The sequence below is a fragment of the Acartia tonsa genome, chromosome 4, assembly GCF_053477335.1.
Source record: "Acartia tonsa isolate MP-2025a chromosome 4, ASM5347733v1, whole genome shotgun sequence".
Lineage (NCBI taxonomy): Eukaryota > Metazoa > Arthropoda > Copepoda > Calanoida > Acartiidae > Acartia > Acartia tonsa.
The window spans coordinates 33,321,361-33,341,183 of record NC_137263.1 but is presented as its reverse complement, the minus strand read 5'-3'; the positions used below and the strand labels follow the sequence as shown (position 1 = coordinate 33,341,183).

At 33.1% G+C, this 19,823-nt stretch overlaps 1 protein-coding gene across 1 annotated transcript in view; it reads left to right on the top strand.

Annotated features, from left to right (window-relative positions):
- Nucleotides 1–19,823, top strand: part of LOC145315429 (uncharacterized) — a 54,143-nt gene that overhangs the window by 9,199 nt on the left and 25,121 nt on the right. The window contains exons 6-9 of the mRNA XM_080155410.1: nt 2,170–2,221; nt 2,679–2,740; nt 13,466–13,512; nt 16,899–16,981. Of these exons, the coding sequence (XP_080011536.1) occupies nt 2,170–2,221; nt 2,679–2,740; nt 13,466–13,512; nt 16,899–16,981 (244 nt within the window). The remainder of the gene's footprint in view (nt 1–2,169; nt 2,222–2,678; nt 2,741–13,465; nt 13,513–16,898; nt 16,982–19,823) is intronic.

The following is a 19,823-nucleotide window of genomic DNA, read 5'->3' as shown; positions in this document are numbered from 1 at the left end:
CAAACGTAGTTCTCTTTGTCTGCTTTCTTAGAATCTTAGTTTCTTCATCGTTACTGCTAGTTAGAGCCACAAACGTAGTTCTTTTTGTCTGGTTTCTTAGAATCTATAGTTTTTGTCATCATAATTGCTAGTTAGAGCCACAAACTTAGTTCTCTTTGTCTGCTTTCTTAGAATCTAGTTTCTTCATCATAACTGCTATTTAGAGCAAACTTAGTTCTCTTTGTCTGCTTTCCTAGAATCTATAGTTTCTTCATCATAACTGCTAGTTAGAGCCACAAACTTAGTTATCTTTGTCTGCTTTCCTAGAATCTATAGTTTCTTCATCATAACTGCTAGTTAGAGCCACAAACTTAGTTCTCTTTGTCTGCTTTCCTAGAATCTATAGTTTTTTCATCATAACTGCTAGTTAGAGCCACAAACTTAGTTCTCTTTGTCTGCTTTCTTAGAATCTAGTTTCTTCATCATAAATGCTCTTTCCAACTACTTATAATGTACTACTTTTATTATTATCGGACATACGGCTTGTTACACAGCTACAAACAGAGTTTTCTTTACAACTACTGTTTATGTACTACTAGCTTTTGTTATACAGCTGGTTACATAGCCTCTTGCAACCTATAAATAATCGGAAATAGTCAAAATAGTTCTCGGGGAGCGCGCAGCTCACGCAAACTGGTGAAAAAGACTGCTTTTATTAATTAGTCTCTGACCGAAAATTGTTTTTAGTCACCATAAATAATGTGCAATGAATGTGCAATGTAGTGATGTTTCTACACCCTCCTGACAAAAAATTAGAGAGGGGATGAAAACATCCCAAAAAAACACCCCCATAGGAAAATAGAAGAAGAGACAGAAATTAGAGAGAGTTATAAAAAGACCAAAAGAAAGGGATAAGACAATGGCCAATAAATTGTTGTACATCCCCAATAATGAATAATGATACACAAAATTACCCTTTATTAGTGGTTGAAACTTTTGACACTCAACTTAATGAACCAACCAATCAAAATCTAATAAAAGTTCCCAAAGTTTTTAAGCCAACGAATAAGAAATGTAATTATAAAACTTTGGGGACTAGTGTACTAAAGAGCTCAATGTCTTCTCCCTCCTTGTAAATTGTTCTCGGCTCTAACTATCTGATGTCTATCCAGTGACTTATGTCCAGTAATTTTCTAAATCTTTATTTTACAAGGACAAGGAGTAGCGCAGCAATAACAAGCAGTCATTAGATTAGATATAAATGTAATGTTTATATATGTGGGTTATTTCAAATTTTGAAGAAAATGGCATTTTTTCCTGCGGGGGCTTTAAATACTCGGTGCCCTATCTTCTAACATTGCTCAACCTAGCCTAACCAAAAATAATAAGTATTAAAATATGCTTATCTAAAAAATAATCATTTGTAGTAAATTTTAAAATATGCCGAGAAATAAGAAAAATAAGATTTAATTCCTTTAAAAAGTTAGGAGAAGTCGGGTATTGATTTACAGACATGGTCTAGTTAAGGAGTAGCTGTGCTCCAAACGAGTCTCAAGGATAAAAGAAACATTAAAGCAAAACGTGCAACGGTTTTGAATAGTTTATATTGAAAAATAAATTTATTTTTAAAAAGTATAACTTTTATATTTATGTATAAATAATTGTAAATAAATAATGGAAACAGTGGCGTGCACAGGGTTGTGTCACGCAAAATCGAGATAGATGAATAGGGATGTAATAAAGACAACAGGATGGGTTTTATATTACAGTCAATAAGAAAAACCAATATTGATTTAAGTAATGCTTTTGATGATATGAGATTTCATTACAATATAGTAATTTATTCTGACAGACATATTTAAAAAGCATTCAAACAATTAACAATAACAAAATACACCTAACCTTTCCCCGTTATTTTTAATTCATTTTATCAAGGCAATCTGAGAAAAAAAGCCTCTAAAGCTTCTCAAAAAAAAGTATCATACAGGGCTGGGCAGCCGCGCGTCATCCGCCTCTAAACATCCGGGAAATCAACCTATTACAAATTTTTAAATCAGCTGGAAGTCTAAACCTGACCTTAATATGGCAATCCCTCTTTTCAAGAAATATTTTAAAGCATCCAAATGGGTTTTAATTTGAGGCTTATTCGTGGCTGACGCACGGTTGCCGAGCCCTGGTATAATATTTTAGGAAGGCAGAACTCCCCTCCACTATGCAGCTGCTCTCCTTGGGACAACTGGGGGTAAGTAATTATTTTCTTGGGGCTTATTATAACCATCATAATCACTTAATCCCAAAAAAATGTTGTCGCTTCACGCATTCAAAGTTACTGATATTATATTACATATCTATTCATCAACAATCGTTATGCTGATAAAGGCACTTTTAAGTAGCAAATTAAATCCGTCAGTTGTCTATCAGTCTATCACGCTAGATTGAGAAAAAAAATTACCTAGCAGTTAAAATTTACTACGGAGTTTTTGAAGGTGTCGTGATTATCTATTTTTATCTCAACATTCTCGTTTTTGAACACTGCTACATAACTCCTAGCATTGTGCTTCACTACTTGTGGATTTTGTCATCCTTGTTAATGTTTATATTACTCTTCTAGTTTTTTTATTTAAGACATAATTTTCAAATAACCTAACCATGTAGTTTTTTCTATATTTCATAAATTATAAAGAAAATTATTTATTTAGGAGCCAATAGCCTGTACAATATTCTCATAGATGCCGGAGCTGATCAAAATATTATGGATGTTGTAAGACCTTTTAAAAGGACTCTCCACAGAAAAAACATCTTTGGATTTTTGAAAATCTAACCTGAAACTATTATTCTCTGTTCAATTTTAGGCATTTTTTGTTTTTGTGGCATCGCGATCGAAGCCCTTTGAAAATTTTGTCCGCCGCCTATTTGTACTACCGCTATAACAATATATACTACACTTTACCTCCACTCAATATATGTTCGCCGCTAAAGAACATTTTCTCCATTCCAGAGATTTTAACTTGCCGATCCCTATTCATTCTCATACGCAATATTCTCTCCCCTCATTACAATTCATGCTACAAATGAAAAAATAAGACAACGTAGCTTGGAGATGCAGAGAAAAGGCCTAGAACCTGTAAGAAGCTTCACTGCAAAGGGTAACCATATTGGTTCAATTATTAGTAAGATACTTTATTACACATTGCACAGACAAACAACCTGCTACTTTTAAGTCTAAACACAATTGTACATAAAGGGATAGTTCTATGAAGTGTATTTAAAGAGTTAAGATACTTAGAGTAGTGAACTTTTATATGTCTTAGTAGAATATATTAGGCATTGGATAGATATGATTATATGTTTAAGAATTTTTAACATTGACCAGACCAAACTTTTTTTATTTGACAATATCGAAAAAAGTTAAAGTGATTTGCCACATAAATTACATGAGAATGGTCTATTTTTTTCCAAATATGTATAGCCAAAACACCAATATCAGAGAATCTTTTTCCACATATTTCACAAGAAATATAAAAAAATTGAACAGGGGTTCCCCTTGGGACAAGTTACTTAAAAAACATAAAAAATAACGTCCGGTTCATTATAGGACAGGTCTTCTATAGATTCTTTTTAAAAAAAATTAAGAAAAACGTCCGGTTTACTTACAATATACACATTATCTCACGCGGAAATACCAACTAACCATACAACATATATATATATAAATATATATAAAAAGACCATTCTCATGTAATTTATGTTGCAAATCACTAACTTTTTTAGATATTGTCAAATAAAAAAAGTTTGGTCAGGTCAATGTTAAAATTCTTTATCACAATCATATCTATCCAATGCCTAATATATTCTGCTAAGACATATAAAAAGATCACTACTCTAAGTACCATACTAAATATTTTATTGATCATTCTTTGTTGTTATGTGTATTTTGTTGTATAAAAAGTTTGAAGTTCTATTAACTAGTAAATGCTATCTAAAGTTGTATTTATGACAAAAAAGTTTTTGCCATATATAACATGCAACGAAGTTGAAAATAAAAATGAAAAACTCATTTTTTAAGGAAAACCCCTGGTCAAATCTTTTAATTTTAATCAATAACTTTATATTATGCACTACTACGTTATTTAAAATAGAAAAAACTTACAGTTCACTATTTTTTTTAAAATGCACTTCGTGAAACTATCCCTTTGTTACAAAACTGCGTAAATTTAGGAAACAGTAGGGACATTCTTTCATTTGGATTCATTAGGATTTGATTATAGAGACACCTCGCTTATAATACTGTGCCTTGTTGTCATTATTCCAAAAACCAGATGAATAGGATAATCATACTATATAAAAAATGCCAAAATGTTAAAAATCAGCAGATTTTAAATGGACGTACATACTTTCTGATTATCGAGTTTCTATGCTTTCTAATTGATACCCAACTGTTAGAGAAATCACCAGGCAAAAAAATCGATAGGACTATTCTAACATGTCTTTTTTAATAATTAAATAATATCCAACAATGACTAAACAATACTAATATTTTTGTAGAAATAAATTGAAGAGTTTGGACAGGGATCTAATGTGATAAGATAATGGACGAAAAATGTATTACATCCCTAATGAAAAAATAAATAAGATTACTCATTCCAAAGATTGAAATTATTGGTTAAAAAATTTCTCAGTCCCCTTTTCAATGACAATAAAACAACAAGGATGACAATATTCATAAAAGCGAAGCTCTGAAAGGGTAGGACAAACGAACATTAACACTTGTAACTGAATAATCAGAATATAAATGTATAAAATTATAAACAAAATTTAAGTAAATTTGTTGAAAAACTACGCTAATACAGGATAATATTTAAGGACATACTTACATTTTTAGGAATTGAGTATAGAGATGCTTTGCTTATAACAATGTACTTTGTTGTCCTAGGAATCAGTATTCCAAAAATTAGATCAATCGAATGATTCTACCATATAAAAACTTGTTGTTAAAAAAAGTTAAAATTCAACTTGTTTAAAATTGACGTACGGACAATCTAACGATTATAGAGTTGCTACGTAACTATCTACTACTAACTATAGTACCTAACTACTACAAGATTCACCATGCAAATCGATAGGACAATTATAACATGCCAGACGGACGGACGGACCGACCCTAATTATAGAAAAGCTTCGCTTAAAAAAAACATAGTAGGCTAATAGTCATAAATTAACAGTTTATCGCTACTGCTATACGCAACCATCTTTATTATACAAAAATAGTTATTTATCGCGTCGTATTATAGACAGCTTTCCGTGGATATTAAAAGGTCTGGCCTAACAATACGGGTATTATTTTTATGATATCTTAATTTGATATTCGTGGAAAATTGTCTGTAATACTTACATTTTTAGGACTTAAGTATAGAGATGCTTTGTTGTCCTAGAAATCAGTATTCGAAAAATCTGATCAATCGAATGATTTTATCATATAAAAACTTGTTGTTAAAAAGGTTAAATCAACATAATTAAAATGGACGTACGGACTCTCTGGTAACGATTATAGAGTTGTTACGCTTTCTAAATTGTACCTAACTACTACAGGAATCACCATGCAGAGTTTGAAATTGATAGGACAACTAGCATGCCTAAGTTAACGAAAAGAGCTAACCGTTATGGACTGACGGACGGACTTACTGACGGACTGACCGACCCTAATTATAGAATGGCTTCGCTTTAAAAAATATTTATTAGATTATTTCCAGACTTGTTGGCTAATACAAAATTTGTAAAAAGGGGGGGGGGGAATTAATGCAACCATCTCGTAATCAATATGTAAATGGCACTTAGAATTGAAATTTTGATCTGAAAATTTGCATAAGTAATCCTTGGTAGGTCTATTTTCCCTAAATTGAACAAAAACTTGAAAAAGTAATGGCGAATGGCTGGCAGCTGGCAGCTCAGCCTTTTAGCTGTTTTTTTCTTATTTTCAGGATAAATTTATCATTAATTATGTAGGAATCAACTAGGGTAGCATGGGGTTATTCTGGTCAATTTTTTATTTCTACCCAAAAAAAACATACTTCCAAAAAACTTTTTATTTTTATCGCTAATAAATGATGTGGCAATGATGATGATGCCTGTCTTGGTTAAGATCTTGCAACTAGAATTTGGTTAAAAATCAGTCTAAAGAACATCCTTTGTTTCATCCAAACTTTTTTTTTATATCATACTTTTTATCATATCATTATGTTTTTTTAAGCTTTATTCATAAATTAGAGGTAATTTCTGATTCGCAGGTATTGGAATTTTTTGACCAAAGTGATTTTTTTCCCTAAAATTTTTAATTTTAAAAATCCTGCCAGTTTTTGTAGCAATTCTCAATACATTTTTTCTTGTCTCAAATTGGCTAGGATTGACCTACAAGGGTGGTTAAGGTGTCTAAAGATGCAGAATTATTGCCTGACAATAAACTCAAAATGATATGGGGTCTCTAATATTACAACACATTTAGGAATTTTAAAAAATACAAAATCTTGAAGATGTATTTTGCATATTGGAGATAGAACCCATATCCTGTAGAGTTTTTGTTAGGGCATGCAAAGAGCTTTCTATAGACACCTTTAACACCTTTCTGCTTAATCCTAGATGATTTGACATAAAAAGGGAATGATCTGTGTGTTTGTGGCTCAGCCACATGCATTACCACTTTTTTGTAGCTCATCCACAGGCGGTTCAGCGGATGTGCGGCTGGCGGCGATCCGATCAGCCGTTTGACTGAACGTATAAGATCTTAAGTCATATCGCAGCGATACACTATTTTTTTGGTAGTGTGAATAGGGCGCTTGCCCATGGGTTTGAATGTGGGGATCGCTCTCTCATGAGTACTGCTTAAAAATAGAATTTAAATAGAATACCCATAAGTATTCTCAACATCAGTGTCAGTATAGAATCCTTTGTCCTTTTACTCCCACAATTATAATACAAATTTATTGAATCCGTGGTGATTCATAAATTCCCACGCATGGTATTACAGTGCTTTAACCTAAGAGTAAAGGTTGGTTTTTGATGTTAGATCAATATAAGATAAGTATAGTAAAGTATAAAAAGGAAAGAAAACAGTTTAATTAAGTTAATTGTATTTACATATAGATCAGTCAGATATTAATGTTACATAATACTTATATTAAGTGTAAGTAGTGTAGGATGAGATGTGCCTAAGTCCAAGTCATGATTGTGCATATAGTTAGGCCTTTAACATAAGTCATATGCACAATACATGCCAAGTACAAAGGAACCTAAATTTAAACTAAACAATGCATGCTAAATAAACTAAGCCATTTACCTTCTTAAGCCAGGAGAGAAGAGGGAGAACCAGTTGGTTTGCGAATTAAATGATAACTTGAGTTTTAAAGTGTTTGCAAGCTAAAAAGAAAACTAAATACTTGGATTTAGAGTGTTGTCTGTCTCTAGACTGTGTTTGTAAGTTAGCGTGAGCGTAAAATTGTTCATGATACTTTGGATAAGAAAGTTATCTGAGAAAAAGGCTTAGGTATGGCTTATATACAGAAATAGTTAAATAGATAATTAACAATAGGTATATGGTTGGATATAAACATATAACATTGATAAATTACAATAGGTGTGCCTACATGGTCCATATATATGTGTATATTGATAAGAAACAGGCCAAATAGTGCATAAAGGTTGCCTAATTCTGAGCTGTGATAGCTATGACTTTCGCCTTGAAAGTCAGAGGGCAAGCTCTGCTCCAATTTAAGGAAGTGTGTCTGTCAAGGTCAGCGTGTGTATCAAATTATTCATATGCATAATTATGACTTACTTAATTTGATTGGGAAGCTTTTATTTAAAAGTAGCATTCACATGTTCAATTTATTTGAAACTTAGATGCAGCATCTACAATTTACCATGAATTAAACCAAGTTGTTACTTTTCCAAATTTTTGTTCAATTTAGGGAAAATAGACCTACCAAGGAATACACATGCAAAATTTCAGATCAAAATTCGAATTCTAAGTGCAATTTACTCATTGATTACGAAGTTGTTGCATTAACCCCCTCCCCTTTATGCTTCGTTTTGTTATTTGTGAAACCGCAGAAATTACTTTAATACTGGAATAGCTATTCATTGACAGCTTTCCGTGGATTTAAATGAAAAATTATAAGAAAAATACCAGATTTGCTAGCCCCGTGGAAAATTATCTGGAATATGATGCTATACATGATTGGATGAGAACCTAATCTTATCCTTCTGATATTAATCGGTGTCGAAGCCATACTGGAAAAATATTTATTTTATAACCCTAGTAGCAGGAATCATTATGTGTCTGTTTCTCTGTACTGCCTTGCTAACCGCTGAACTTATATGGTTCTCCTTTACAGTGTAGCTTCCCATAAGTCCTAGGACAGTTTATAGCTGTTTCGGGCAAGGGTATCTTCACCCTCCCTATATTTATGGAGGATACCAATACCCTACCAAGAAAAATACCAATAGAAAAAAATACCCCCTCCTCCCCCTTAAATTTCCTTAAAATTACAATAAGATGTTAAAGGCTGATATATTATCGACATGCATTTTTCCATGATATTAGAGAATTCCTTCAAATACTTTGATTCAAGAATCACAAGGGATAAGACAATGAACGATAAAAAATATAAATATTAAAATAATAAACAAACAAAGAATAAGCTACCTCCATCCCAGCATTCTCAAATTGAATCAAAATATTGGGGTGTGGTAGGGTTTCAGTACTCAGTACTCAACTTTCTTGGATTCTATGATTCTGTTTTACTTTAATTTAGTATTTTAAATTTTTAGCAGTAATAAGAAAATGGACAATAAATTTCCTAATTATGACAAAAGAAATAAATCAAAATTATTGATCAATTGGACTTTGATAACGAGAGAGGGGACATTGGGTTGTCTATTACACTAATACCCAAAGTTTGATAACGTTTTCTTATTTGTTAGCAGAACAACTTTAGACTTTGAGAAATTTAATTAAATTTTGAAAGGATAGTTTATTAAGTATACCTAGTGGCCATCAACCACTAACTGTAATCTACAAACGGGTAATTTTGTGTAGAATCAAATGGATGAACATAAATTTATCGGCTATTATCTTACCTATCCCTTTAGATCCCTGGTAGTTAGTAACTTCAATAAAGAAATGAAATTTATATTGTAACAAATAAAAATGGAACTTTTTATATAATTCAGGGATAAGATAATGAACGTTTACATCCACAATGATGATAATTAAAATTACCCCTATTGTGGATCAATATTATTGGTTGAATTTGAACCAATCAAAATTCAATAACCCAAAGTTTTCAAGATTACCAATTGTGATATACAACTGTAAAGACTAATAATGTCTCCTCACTCCCTGGGTATAATTGTAATTTACAGTTCAATGTTATCTCCTCCCTGGGTATAGAAGAGTTGTCTACAGGGATAGCACAATTGACGAAAAATGTTAACATGGGATAGATAAGAAATGCAGAGAGAGATGGGACAATGGGCTGTTTATTACACTATCCCCAGCAATGTTTTCTTATTCGTTGGATTAATTACTTTTGGGACTTCAATGAATTTTGATTGGTTGATTCCTAAAGTTGAGTGTTTGATTATTTCAACCACTATTTTTGATCTACAGAAATGGTAATTTTGATTTTCCACTTTTTTGCAACAATTTTTATGTTATATAATCATCCTATTCATCTGTTTTTTTTTAACATCACTTAAAATTTCTATAATATTTTCAGGGAGGGAGGAGACATTGGACTGTAAATTATACTGGTACCCAAAGTTGTATTGCCACATTATCTTAATAATTGGCCCAAAACTTTACCTAAAATTTGATTGGTTGGTTTCATACCAAAAACAGATGGGGTAATTTAGTATCTAGCAACTGTAATACCCTAAGTTTTACAAACACTATTTCTCAAAAACTAAAAACTCATGATTGGTTGGTATAAACTACCACTTAGTTTTCCATGCACTGATGATCTAAATCTATAGATGGAATAATTTTGTTTCTAACCATGGGGAATAATTTTGTCTCTAACCATGGGGGATAATCAATTTAATCTCCATTGTCAAATCCCTGTATATTTTCTATCTTACAGGTCTACAATTTTAAACACCTTCCCTTAGTTGTACTAAACTATTTCAGCCCCTGCCGCTCTCGCCTTAACCTCAACTAACTCCTCTGCAAGCCAGGCAGCCATAGCTACAAATACCTGGTGCCCCCCTCCCCTTCCCTCCCACCTATCACATTCCTGCCTTCCCTTTCCTATGTCAACCTGTATCTTTACTCCAAAATAACTACACACACACAACGAGTATTTGTTTGTGTGCGCCATGGACCGCTAAAAAACAAAACCGCGTTTCCGCGGACACCGCGGATATATTAACCACGTCATATACAGACCATACACAATCTAAGGTTTATAAATTTTGCCTCCACTCTACTCATGCTTCCTAACTGCTGGACAATATTGCCGCCACTTTTTTGTGTTCGCCTCCGCCCAATAAAATCGCAGTTGCCGCATTCATCGCCCTTCTCCGCCACTACTCCGCTATACAATGCTATATACCGCTTACACCGCTATACACAAAATCCCCCAGCCTCCACTCAATTTCTGAAAAAGGGAGAGGGGAGCATTTATTGAACCGCGACATACAGCAATGAATAGCGGAGTAGTGGCGGAGAAGGGCGATGAATGCGGCAACATAGAAGCTAAAAATCACTAAAGCAGCACAAATTGAATGGCGGGAGGATTCACTTAAGGGCGGTCAAAATTTTCAAAGGGCTTCGATCGCGATGCCACAAAAACAAAAAATGCCTAAAATTGAACAGAGAATAATAATTTCAGGTTAGATTTTCAAAAATCCAAAGTTTATTTTTCTGTGGAGAGTCCTTTTAAGTGTTTTTTGTTTGGCAAAGAAGATACTCTATAAATCTTAATATTAGTCTGTTTTTATAATAATAAACAATAACGCAAAGGGGTTCAAAATGAAATGTTTAATTCTGATGTTTTAGGTTAGATAGAAAAGGTAAAAGAAGCTAAGTTAGTTTTCATATCATAAGTCTTCAGTTAACTTTTTAAATAATCTGATTATTAATTATATTTTTATGGTGCGATATGAAAAGGACATTAATATTTGTAATTTCTTATAGGAACAAGACATAAAGGCTCCAAAAACAGTTTTTATCCCTAAAATCGAATATTAAATATATATTTAAAAATCAGTAATAACTGCTATAAAATAACAAGAATTTGAATGAATCATAGATAATTTTAAATCGCAAATAAAGGAATTAGGAAAAGTGCAAAATTTCTAAATGCAACAAAATACATATTTTCAAAGATTTTCACAATATTTAAAAGCTTTGTAAAACGCCTTTTTGTATGTTTGTTTGTATTATTTTTTAGAAAAATATTGTAATTGGTTCTATTTGCCATTCCTAATCTTGCATTAGCTTGTATATCTTTTATTTTAGAAAATAGCATAAATCCTGAAAGGGGCTGATAAAAAAGCCTTTAAGAAAAGCAAACGCCATCTCTTATGTCTGTTGAAAACAAACATATTTAACTTAATCTTCTGAGCAATCTGTAGATTTTTTAGTGAATTATAGAGTATTTGCACTTCTAGTACTCATCAATACAAAATAAATGCAATAAATAAACCAATTCACGTGTTCCAGGGCTTACTTGCAAATTTATACCAATTGGCAACTATACAATCAAATTGTGTGGGTGTGTGGATTTGTATGTTTTTAAAAGCGAAGCTTTTCTATAATTAGGGCCGGTCCGTCCGTTCGTACGTCTGGAACGGATTGTTTTTTACGTTAAATAAGGCATGTTAGAATTTCAAATTTCAATTTCAAACTTTGCATGGTGATTCCTGTAGTAGTTAGGTACGATTTAGAAAGCATAGGAACTCTATAATCGTAACCAGAATGTTCGTACTTCAATTTTAAACATGTTGATTTTTAACTTTTTTAACAACAAATTTTTATGTGATAAAATAATCCGATTAATAAACAAGTATTAAACATTATGTCCTTAAACAATATCCTGTATTTAGGCAGTTTTTCAAAAAAAAATTTTCAGAGCTTCGCTTTTATGGATGTTGTCATCCTTTTTTTTAAATTTTGTTTTTGTTACATGTGCAAAGATTATTCCTCTTAGATCCAAAACCCTGCGGTTTCCTATAAAGTGCACTAGCCTATTCGAGCACAGAAATATTATTTTTCGAAATAAATTGAAAATAAAGGTGGGGTGGTCTTTTGTGTGGTAATTTTGTCAGGTTAGGGTAGACTGCAGTCATAGAACCCGCAGGTTAGGGCCCTCACCAGGTGTTATGCATAAAGAAAAATTACAACTTATTTCAAAATAAGGGTGGGTACTTTGATCGACAAGTACTTTGAGGGAAATCGCCAAACTGAAGTTGTGCAAAATGTAATGTATGTGACTCAAACGGAACCGAAGGACGGATAAACCGACAGAAGTGCGAACAAAGAATGGCTTCGCTGCGAACAATGTGACAATAAGAGACAGTAAACAATATCGCAGTACAATTACTAGAGGAGTCAACATTGTAAATTATTGGAGTTCTATACCCCCCCTCCCCCTCGCAATAATTTATTATTTACCCCAATTTAAAGTGCAATATTGCAGTTTATTTGCAAATATTTTTACTGCAGCTAAAATATTACAAGAATCAACAAATTTACAAGTAGCGTAGCTAAGTAAACAACTACAAAAGTAAAAAAAGAAATATGAAAAAATATTTAGTTTTTCATATCAGCTATTGCGAGAATTCTGGTGTTTTATCTAATGTTAGATATCTTAATATCAGATTTAGTTATAAATACCAAGGAAGGTATTATTTCAATAAACTACCATTAATGTAGATATTCTTATATAAAAGCAGGGGTAGCTATTCCAACAATCAATTCTAAAACAATCACGAAACCTCTTAAAGTAAGCTGATAGTATATTTTGTTTTTTTATGTAATTGAAGAGGGGTGAGTAAGAAGGGGAGGGAAAAGGGAAGGGGGTTGTGGGGAAATTTTCTATAGAATTGTTTGTCAGAATATCATTCCCATGTCCCTGATATAAAAGTAACAGGATGTCGATCTGAGTGTCGGTCTGTCTGTAGCTTAAGATCTTGATAACCGCTGGACCAATATGATTCTCCTATCCAGTCTAAATATAGTTCTAGGGAAAGTTTGTAACAATTTTAGGGAAAGGAACCTTCAACCTCCTAAGCATAATCAACATTTTAAAAAAAATACCCTAACCCCCCCCCCTCCCCTCTCAATTAAAAAAAAAAATAAACTATAAAATTGATGGTAGACACTCCCTCCCCCCTTCCTCCGACCTCTTAGGGTGGAACCGCTTGTTGTAAATATTATAACAAGGATGAAATATGTCAAAGACGCGTATAATATATATTGTTATTTCAGCAAGGTCGTAGGCCAGCATATTACAAGGACAACCCAAAGAGTATCAGGAAATTAAACATGTTATATGATAAAATAGAATTGTTATTTTTGGTTCTTGGTTTCGCATCCAATCATTGTTTGGGAGATTGATGAGTTCGATTCTCAGCCAAAACCGTGTAATAACTGAAGACGTTAAAAGTTGTCCCAACTGCTGCTTTGCTACATTAAAGGGTTTGTTGTAATTATACAAAATGTTTTTGCCATAAATAATAAATATATTTTGATAGTCACCAATCCTATCAAGACAATTTACTTTATAAACAAGGATGATAACATCCATAAAAGAAAATCAAACATGCAGACAACCAAACAATATCAAAGACAGTGATTTTAATATACAAAAAAGGATCATATAAAAGTTTGATACTGAATTATTTAATTAAACGCAGGTTGCTTAACATTGACATACTTAGAGATTAGACATAATTCACCGTTAAAACTCTTTCAAATTGTAAGGAATGACCATTCATGGAATAAACTTATTATTTTTATCAAAAAATTACGAGTCATACATACCTTAGACCGTCCCTGTATACAGCGTTGTTTTTTGTGCCTTACAAAATTATGTTAGAATTGAATCCACTTTATGTGTATTCCTTCGGGGATCTAATAGGATAAGACAATGGCCGATAAATTGATGTACATCCCCAATAATGATACACAAAATTACCCTTTCTTCAAAGAGTGGTTTAAACGTTTGGACACCCAACATAATGAACCAACCATGCACTATAAGTCAACAAAGTAGTTAGGCCAACGAATAAGATAACGTTTTTAAAAAACCTTGGAGACTAGTATTTATAATAAACAGGCCAATGTCTCATTCTTTTCTAGTATTCCTTCAATTTCCCACGGTATACAATAACAAAAATATTATTTGTACGACTGAAAATATGTCGTCATTATTACTTTTCATATTTAAATTAGTATTTTACATTTTTAACATAATTAATAATGTTATCTTTTAATACTTTTATTCTAATTTAAAAAGCTAAAATTTTGCATATGTAAAATCATTAACAGGGGGAATAAGCTTTAAAAGTTCTTTTTTTTTGTACATATGTGATAAAAAGGGAAACTGCTGAGATTTCTGCTATAAAAATGCTTGTCAATACTTTCTATAACCTTGAACTCTAGTGCCAAACCATCTGTAAAAGCTAAACCTTTTCCCTTCCGCTTTGAAAGCGAGCAAATTAATTAGAAAGCTGATAATTATGATAAGTTTTTTTTGTATAAAAGTTGTTCAATTATACTGCAGTTGGAATGTAACACTAGTTTCACATTTATTATAATTGGACAAAATTGTTATTTACAAATTTTCTTATTTTGCATAATTTTTCAAAAACTTACACCTAACCTTCCGTATCATATCCTGCGGTGCCCTAATTCGTCAGGAATCACCTTGACCCTTACAGGGAGGGAGGGGACATTTGACTGTAAAATGTATTATTACACAAATTTTTAAAAACATGTTCTCTCATTAGTTGGGCCTAAAAGCTTTCTGGGACTTTTAATCAATCTTGATTGGTTGATACAAACTAGCAGTGACCACACATTTTCCTAAATAAGTTAATGCTACAGAAAAAGGATATCCATGGGCATACACCAATTTATTGTTTAATAATTCTTAAGATCTCTTATCTTACTTAACCTAACCGTAGAAGGTATATGGAGGAAGGGAAAGTTTAACCCTTCAAGAGATATGATCCTAGATAAGAATTACCCCCCCCCCCCTCCACTTCCTCCCCCCCCCCTAAAAATATTATTGCAAGTTGTCCCAAATTGTAGTGTTCTGTAGTGAATCCTAAAAAGAAATTTGTTAATTGCACTAAAAGAATTGTGACTAGGTATATAAATTAGCCTATGAAGTTAATGTTTTAAATAAATTAGGCATAAAATTAGTAATAAAAATGTAAACTTCAAAAATATGAAAACAATTCCCTTTAATAGAATTTGATTAAGTTTTTGTTTGAATAAAATTGAAAGTTTACTTTAATCTTCCCTTTTTGTTGTTGAGAGAGACAAGACAGAACAAAATTGAAACTATTTTCAGAAAATATGCTTTGCTTACCCTCTTCATTCTACCCTTTATATAACCCTTTATCTTACCCTATAGCTTACCCTACCTTTTCTCCCTTTAACTTATTGGCCTCTTTACAATTTACTATGAAGACAATGTTGTTAAAATGCAATTATTTACAAAATGGTTGACCTAAAAAAAATTATTTCACAAAAATATTTTTTTTAATGAAACTCCAAAAATGGTAATAAATTAGCTTTTTTTGACCCCCCAAAAATTTGTTTTAAAATCATGAAAAATATTTACAGTTTTGTGCACTGTGTGACCCAATGTGATCGATTTTAAAGTTATTGCTTGGCTGCATTCTCAGAAAAGATGAACGGTACTTGCGCAAAATTAAAACCTTTTACTGGCCAAAGTCAATAAATAAGGAAATTATGCCCCAAAACATGAATATCCCTGTAATAAGGTTTCCCCTCTGGTATACTGGATTTACTTGATTTACCTCACTCAACTTTCTGGCGTGTTGTACAGTGAAAAAACTACCCCCCCCTTATTTTTGATTTTCTTCAAAATTAAGGGGGGGGTTAAAAACTACCCCCCCCCCTTATTTTTGATTTTTGTCAAAACTAAGCGGGGGGTTAAAAAACTACCCCCCCTTATTTTTGATTTTTGTCAAAACTAAGCGGGGGGGGGGGGGGTTTCGGTGCTCCGGTCTTCACATGTAAGCAAGCACCAGATGAACCACAAAACTGGGGGGTTCTGTTCAGAGGCGGCCATTTTGGAAAATAGCAATTTTGTAAAAAAAAAAAGATTCAAGAAATGTTTTTGATTTTAAAAGTAGATAAAAACTACTGTACACTAAAAACAAAAACAAATTTTTTTGAAACAAAAAGGAAGTTTTTATCCCAATGCAATGTTTAGATTCAGCTACTTGATACTTGATTCAATAAGTCAATAAAACATAAAAAAATTTAGATGAGATAAAAAAACAGGAGTTTAATATTGTATCCTAAAGTTGAAAAATAACAGTCTTTATCCTATACTTTAAAATAGTTGGATGTATGTGTGTATGTGAGTGTCCAGTATCTAAAATTTAAACTACTTCAAGATCATACACCCCCATTATATTTTTGGGTCGAACCCCCTCGATGCTAGCTAGTATTATAATTTTAGAAAAAACATTAAAACGTTTTTATTACAGTTTGCTGTTTTAAATTACTACGGTTTTATATGAACAATCATCTATCCAGGAATATCATAACAAAAACTAAGTCGGCATGGAAGGGAAGGTTAGGTAATATAACGGGGGGGGGGGGGGTCACTTGAGGGGGCCGAAGGGATATTTTATAACAAGTTTAAACATTACGTCAGAGTGCGGACAGTGGGAAGCAGGAAGCCTGCCCCGGCCTCTACCCACCTCCTGAAGGGGGACCCGGACTCTGCTACCTCGCCGAGTAAGTATCCATACATTTTTCCTTTGCCTTAGTAATCTTAACCCTGTTTTTCTAGTTAGAATTAAGTGAAATAAACCATCTGAAGGAGAGTTACACAACTGTGCACAGATATTCCAGCAGACACGCTTCATCACAACAACAACAACAACAGCTAGAAGGTCCACAAGTACAAGCACAAACAACAATAACAACGCCGACGCGACGACTACCTCGGAGGAGGACGAGGCGGGGGCGGCGGCCGCCAAAGCCGCTGCCCGCCGCAAGGAGAAGATGAAGCGGAAAAAACGGCGGCAGCGCAAGGAGGAAGAGGATCAGGGCAATAGTACATCCAATGAACAAACTGATACTTTGCCAAGGCTGCGTCCTGGTGCGGCTACGGCCAGCAGCCGGCGGCAGCCACCACCTGAATCTCCGGTTAAAATGCGTTCAGCCCGAAAACAATCTTCAGTGACAGCTTATGATTTAAAAGAATATTTGGCCAAAAGTAAAATAGTAGGAGATAGATACAATATATCCAATGTTATTGAAACAGCCAACCGGTTGAAAAATGGCGACACGGCGGTTGATCAGAAGAGTAACGACAGTGGCTACTCTGACACCGCCCCCCGCATGAAGCCCAGCCCGTTTGGCAACAAATTTCGTGATATTGTCATGAAGGCGGCGGCGGACAAGCGGGCTGCCAGCGAGATAACGGTGAAACAGCGGGCAGGCTCGCAATTTCAACGGTATGAGGAGGTGTTTCAGGCCGTTAACCTGTCAAATGAAGAATTCGAGGCCAAAATAAAAGGCATGAAACATTTACCGCCGGTGCAAAACAAAGGTGACCTGCATAAAAAAGAAAAGAAAAAAATACCGCCAACCCCGCGGATAGAAATGAACATAAAGCTGGCGCTGCCGCCAATAGTGATGTCACAGCAGGCTGCCGCCCTCGGCAAACGGCGGTCCTCGATAACGAACCAATTTTCTGCGGGCTACGACAAGGACGCGGACTATGAGTTCTACAAGGATATAAAGTTTACGTATGTATTGCTTCCCGTCCCTGATCAAGAGTTTCCACGTAAGTGTATTAAATTATGGTTGGTTAAAAGATGTCACAGCTGCCATCAAGCTGTCAACAAGCATCGTTTTACTCATATTGAACAGTATCTATGGTGTTACTTAGTACATGGGGCGGTTTTAATAGCAGCTTGCTGGCGGCTGCAAAGCCATTTTAATGGTATTAAAACTATAAATATCTTAAAGCTTTCAATTGCTAAACATTTCGGCCTATTAAACAGCAGCTTAAAAATTACAATGATACATACATCTTACCAATAAGCTACAATTTGTGCCTTTTATTATTGAATATTATTGAATATAGGCTTCAAAGGCTTAGGTTGAGGTTATACAGCAATATACATGTTTCTAATATGATTATACTTGCTGCTTTATTTCCTGGCAGCTAAAATCAGTTTTAATTCAGCGGCTTATAAAAATAACCGAAAATTTATAATTTTGTCAAACTATTTCAATTAATAAGTAGTTATATTTTATGATAGTAATCTTGCATGCAGTTAAGAAAGACAACAAGGCATAGAAAAAAATTAATAAACCAAATACTGCAGGAATAAGGGATAGGTTTGTTGATCTCATTATTTTAATAGAATTTGTTACTTTCGTCTTTCTTTATTGTATTAAGTAAAAACCAGACCTAATCAAATTATTATAGAGAAGCTTCGCTACTAGCACCAGAAAGTGTGTAAACCTTTCTCCTCCTCTCTTGTTTAAATACTTTTACTATAGCAAGGTCAGTGGAGAATTAGTAAGAAATTCCGAGTAAATAATATCAGGGATCAAAAGGGATAAGACATTGGACGATAAATTGGTTACACACAAAATTACCCCATCTGTAGATTAAAATCAGTGGTTGAAACATTTGGACACTCAACTTATTAAACCAATCAATCAAAATTCAATTAAACTCTCCAAAATTGTTGGTCTAACGAATTAGAAAACTTTATTTTAAATTTTGGTTACTAGGGTAATAAATAGTCCAATGTCCCCTCCCTCCCTGAATAACATAATAATAATATTGTTCTTGAAGCAAGTAAAACTTTAACTTTTTAAATAGAGCAACTATAACCCATTTAAGGAAGTCTTATTAAAAGCGAAGCTTTTCTACAAGTAAGTTGTATCCGTCTGAATGTACGTAACCGTTAGCTCTGACATTTTATAACCGTTCTTGTAAATATCTTAAAATTTGTCAATTCGATAGTCATCACAAAAAGTAAAAAATCTATTTTGGTTGATTTTTTAGATTTGTTGAGGTTTAAATTTTATGACAGATTATTATCCATTTTTACAACCCAACAACGTTCAATTTTAGTTTCAAAAAGAAAAAGTCTAAAAAGAAAATGGGGGAGGGTTATTATTACCAAGGTCGATTTCTTTTGGGGAGGATGGAGGTATCCTCCCCCAAATAGTTCTAAAAAATGTAAGTATGTCCTTAAACAGATTTGCAAAAAAATTTACTTAGAATTTTGTTTAGAATTACACATTTATGTTATGCTTATTTATTTCAAACACTCTAATAAGCGTTAATGTTCGTTTGTCCTAACATTTCTGAGCTTCGTGTTTATAGATGTTGTCATCCTTTATAATATGCAGTGCAGATTGTCATCATTTTAGTTACATACATTTCTATATAAAAATATTTTCACATTTAACATTTTTTAAAATATTTATTGTTAATACTAATTCAAATTGCCATGGGTGTTGACATCCTTGTTTAAATTATCAAGTTAGATTGCAATAATAAGTTATTTACAAAGTTTCAAATTAGATTATTTCTTATTTTTCCTTA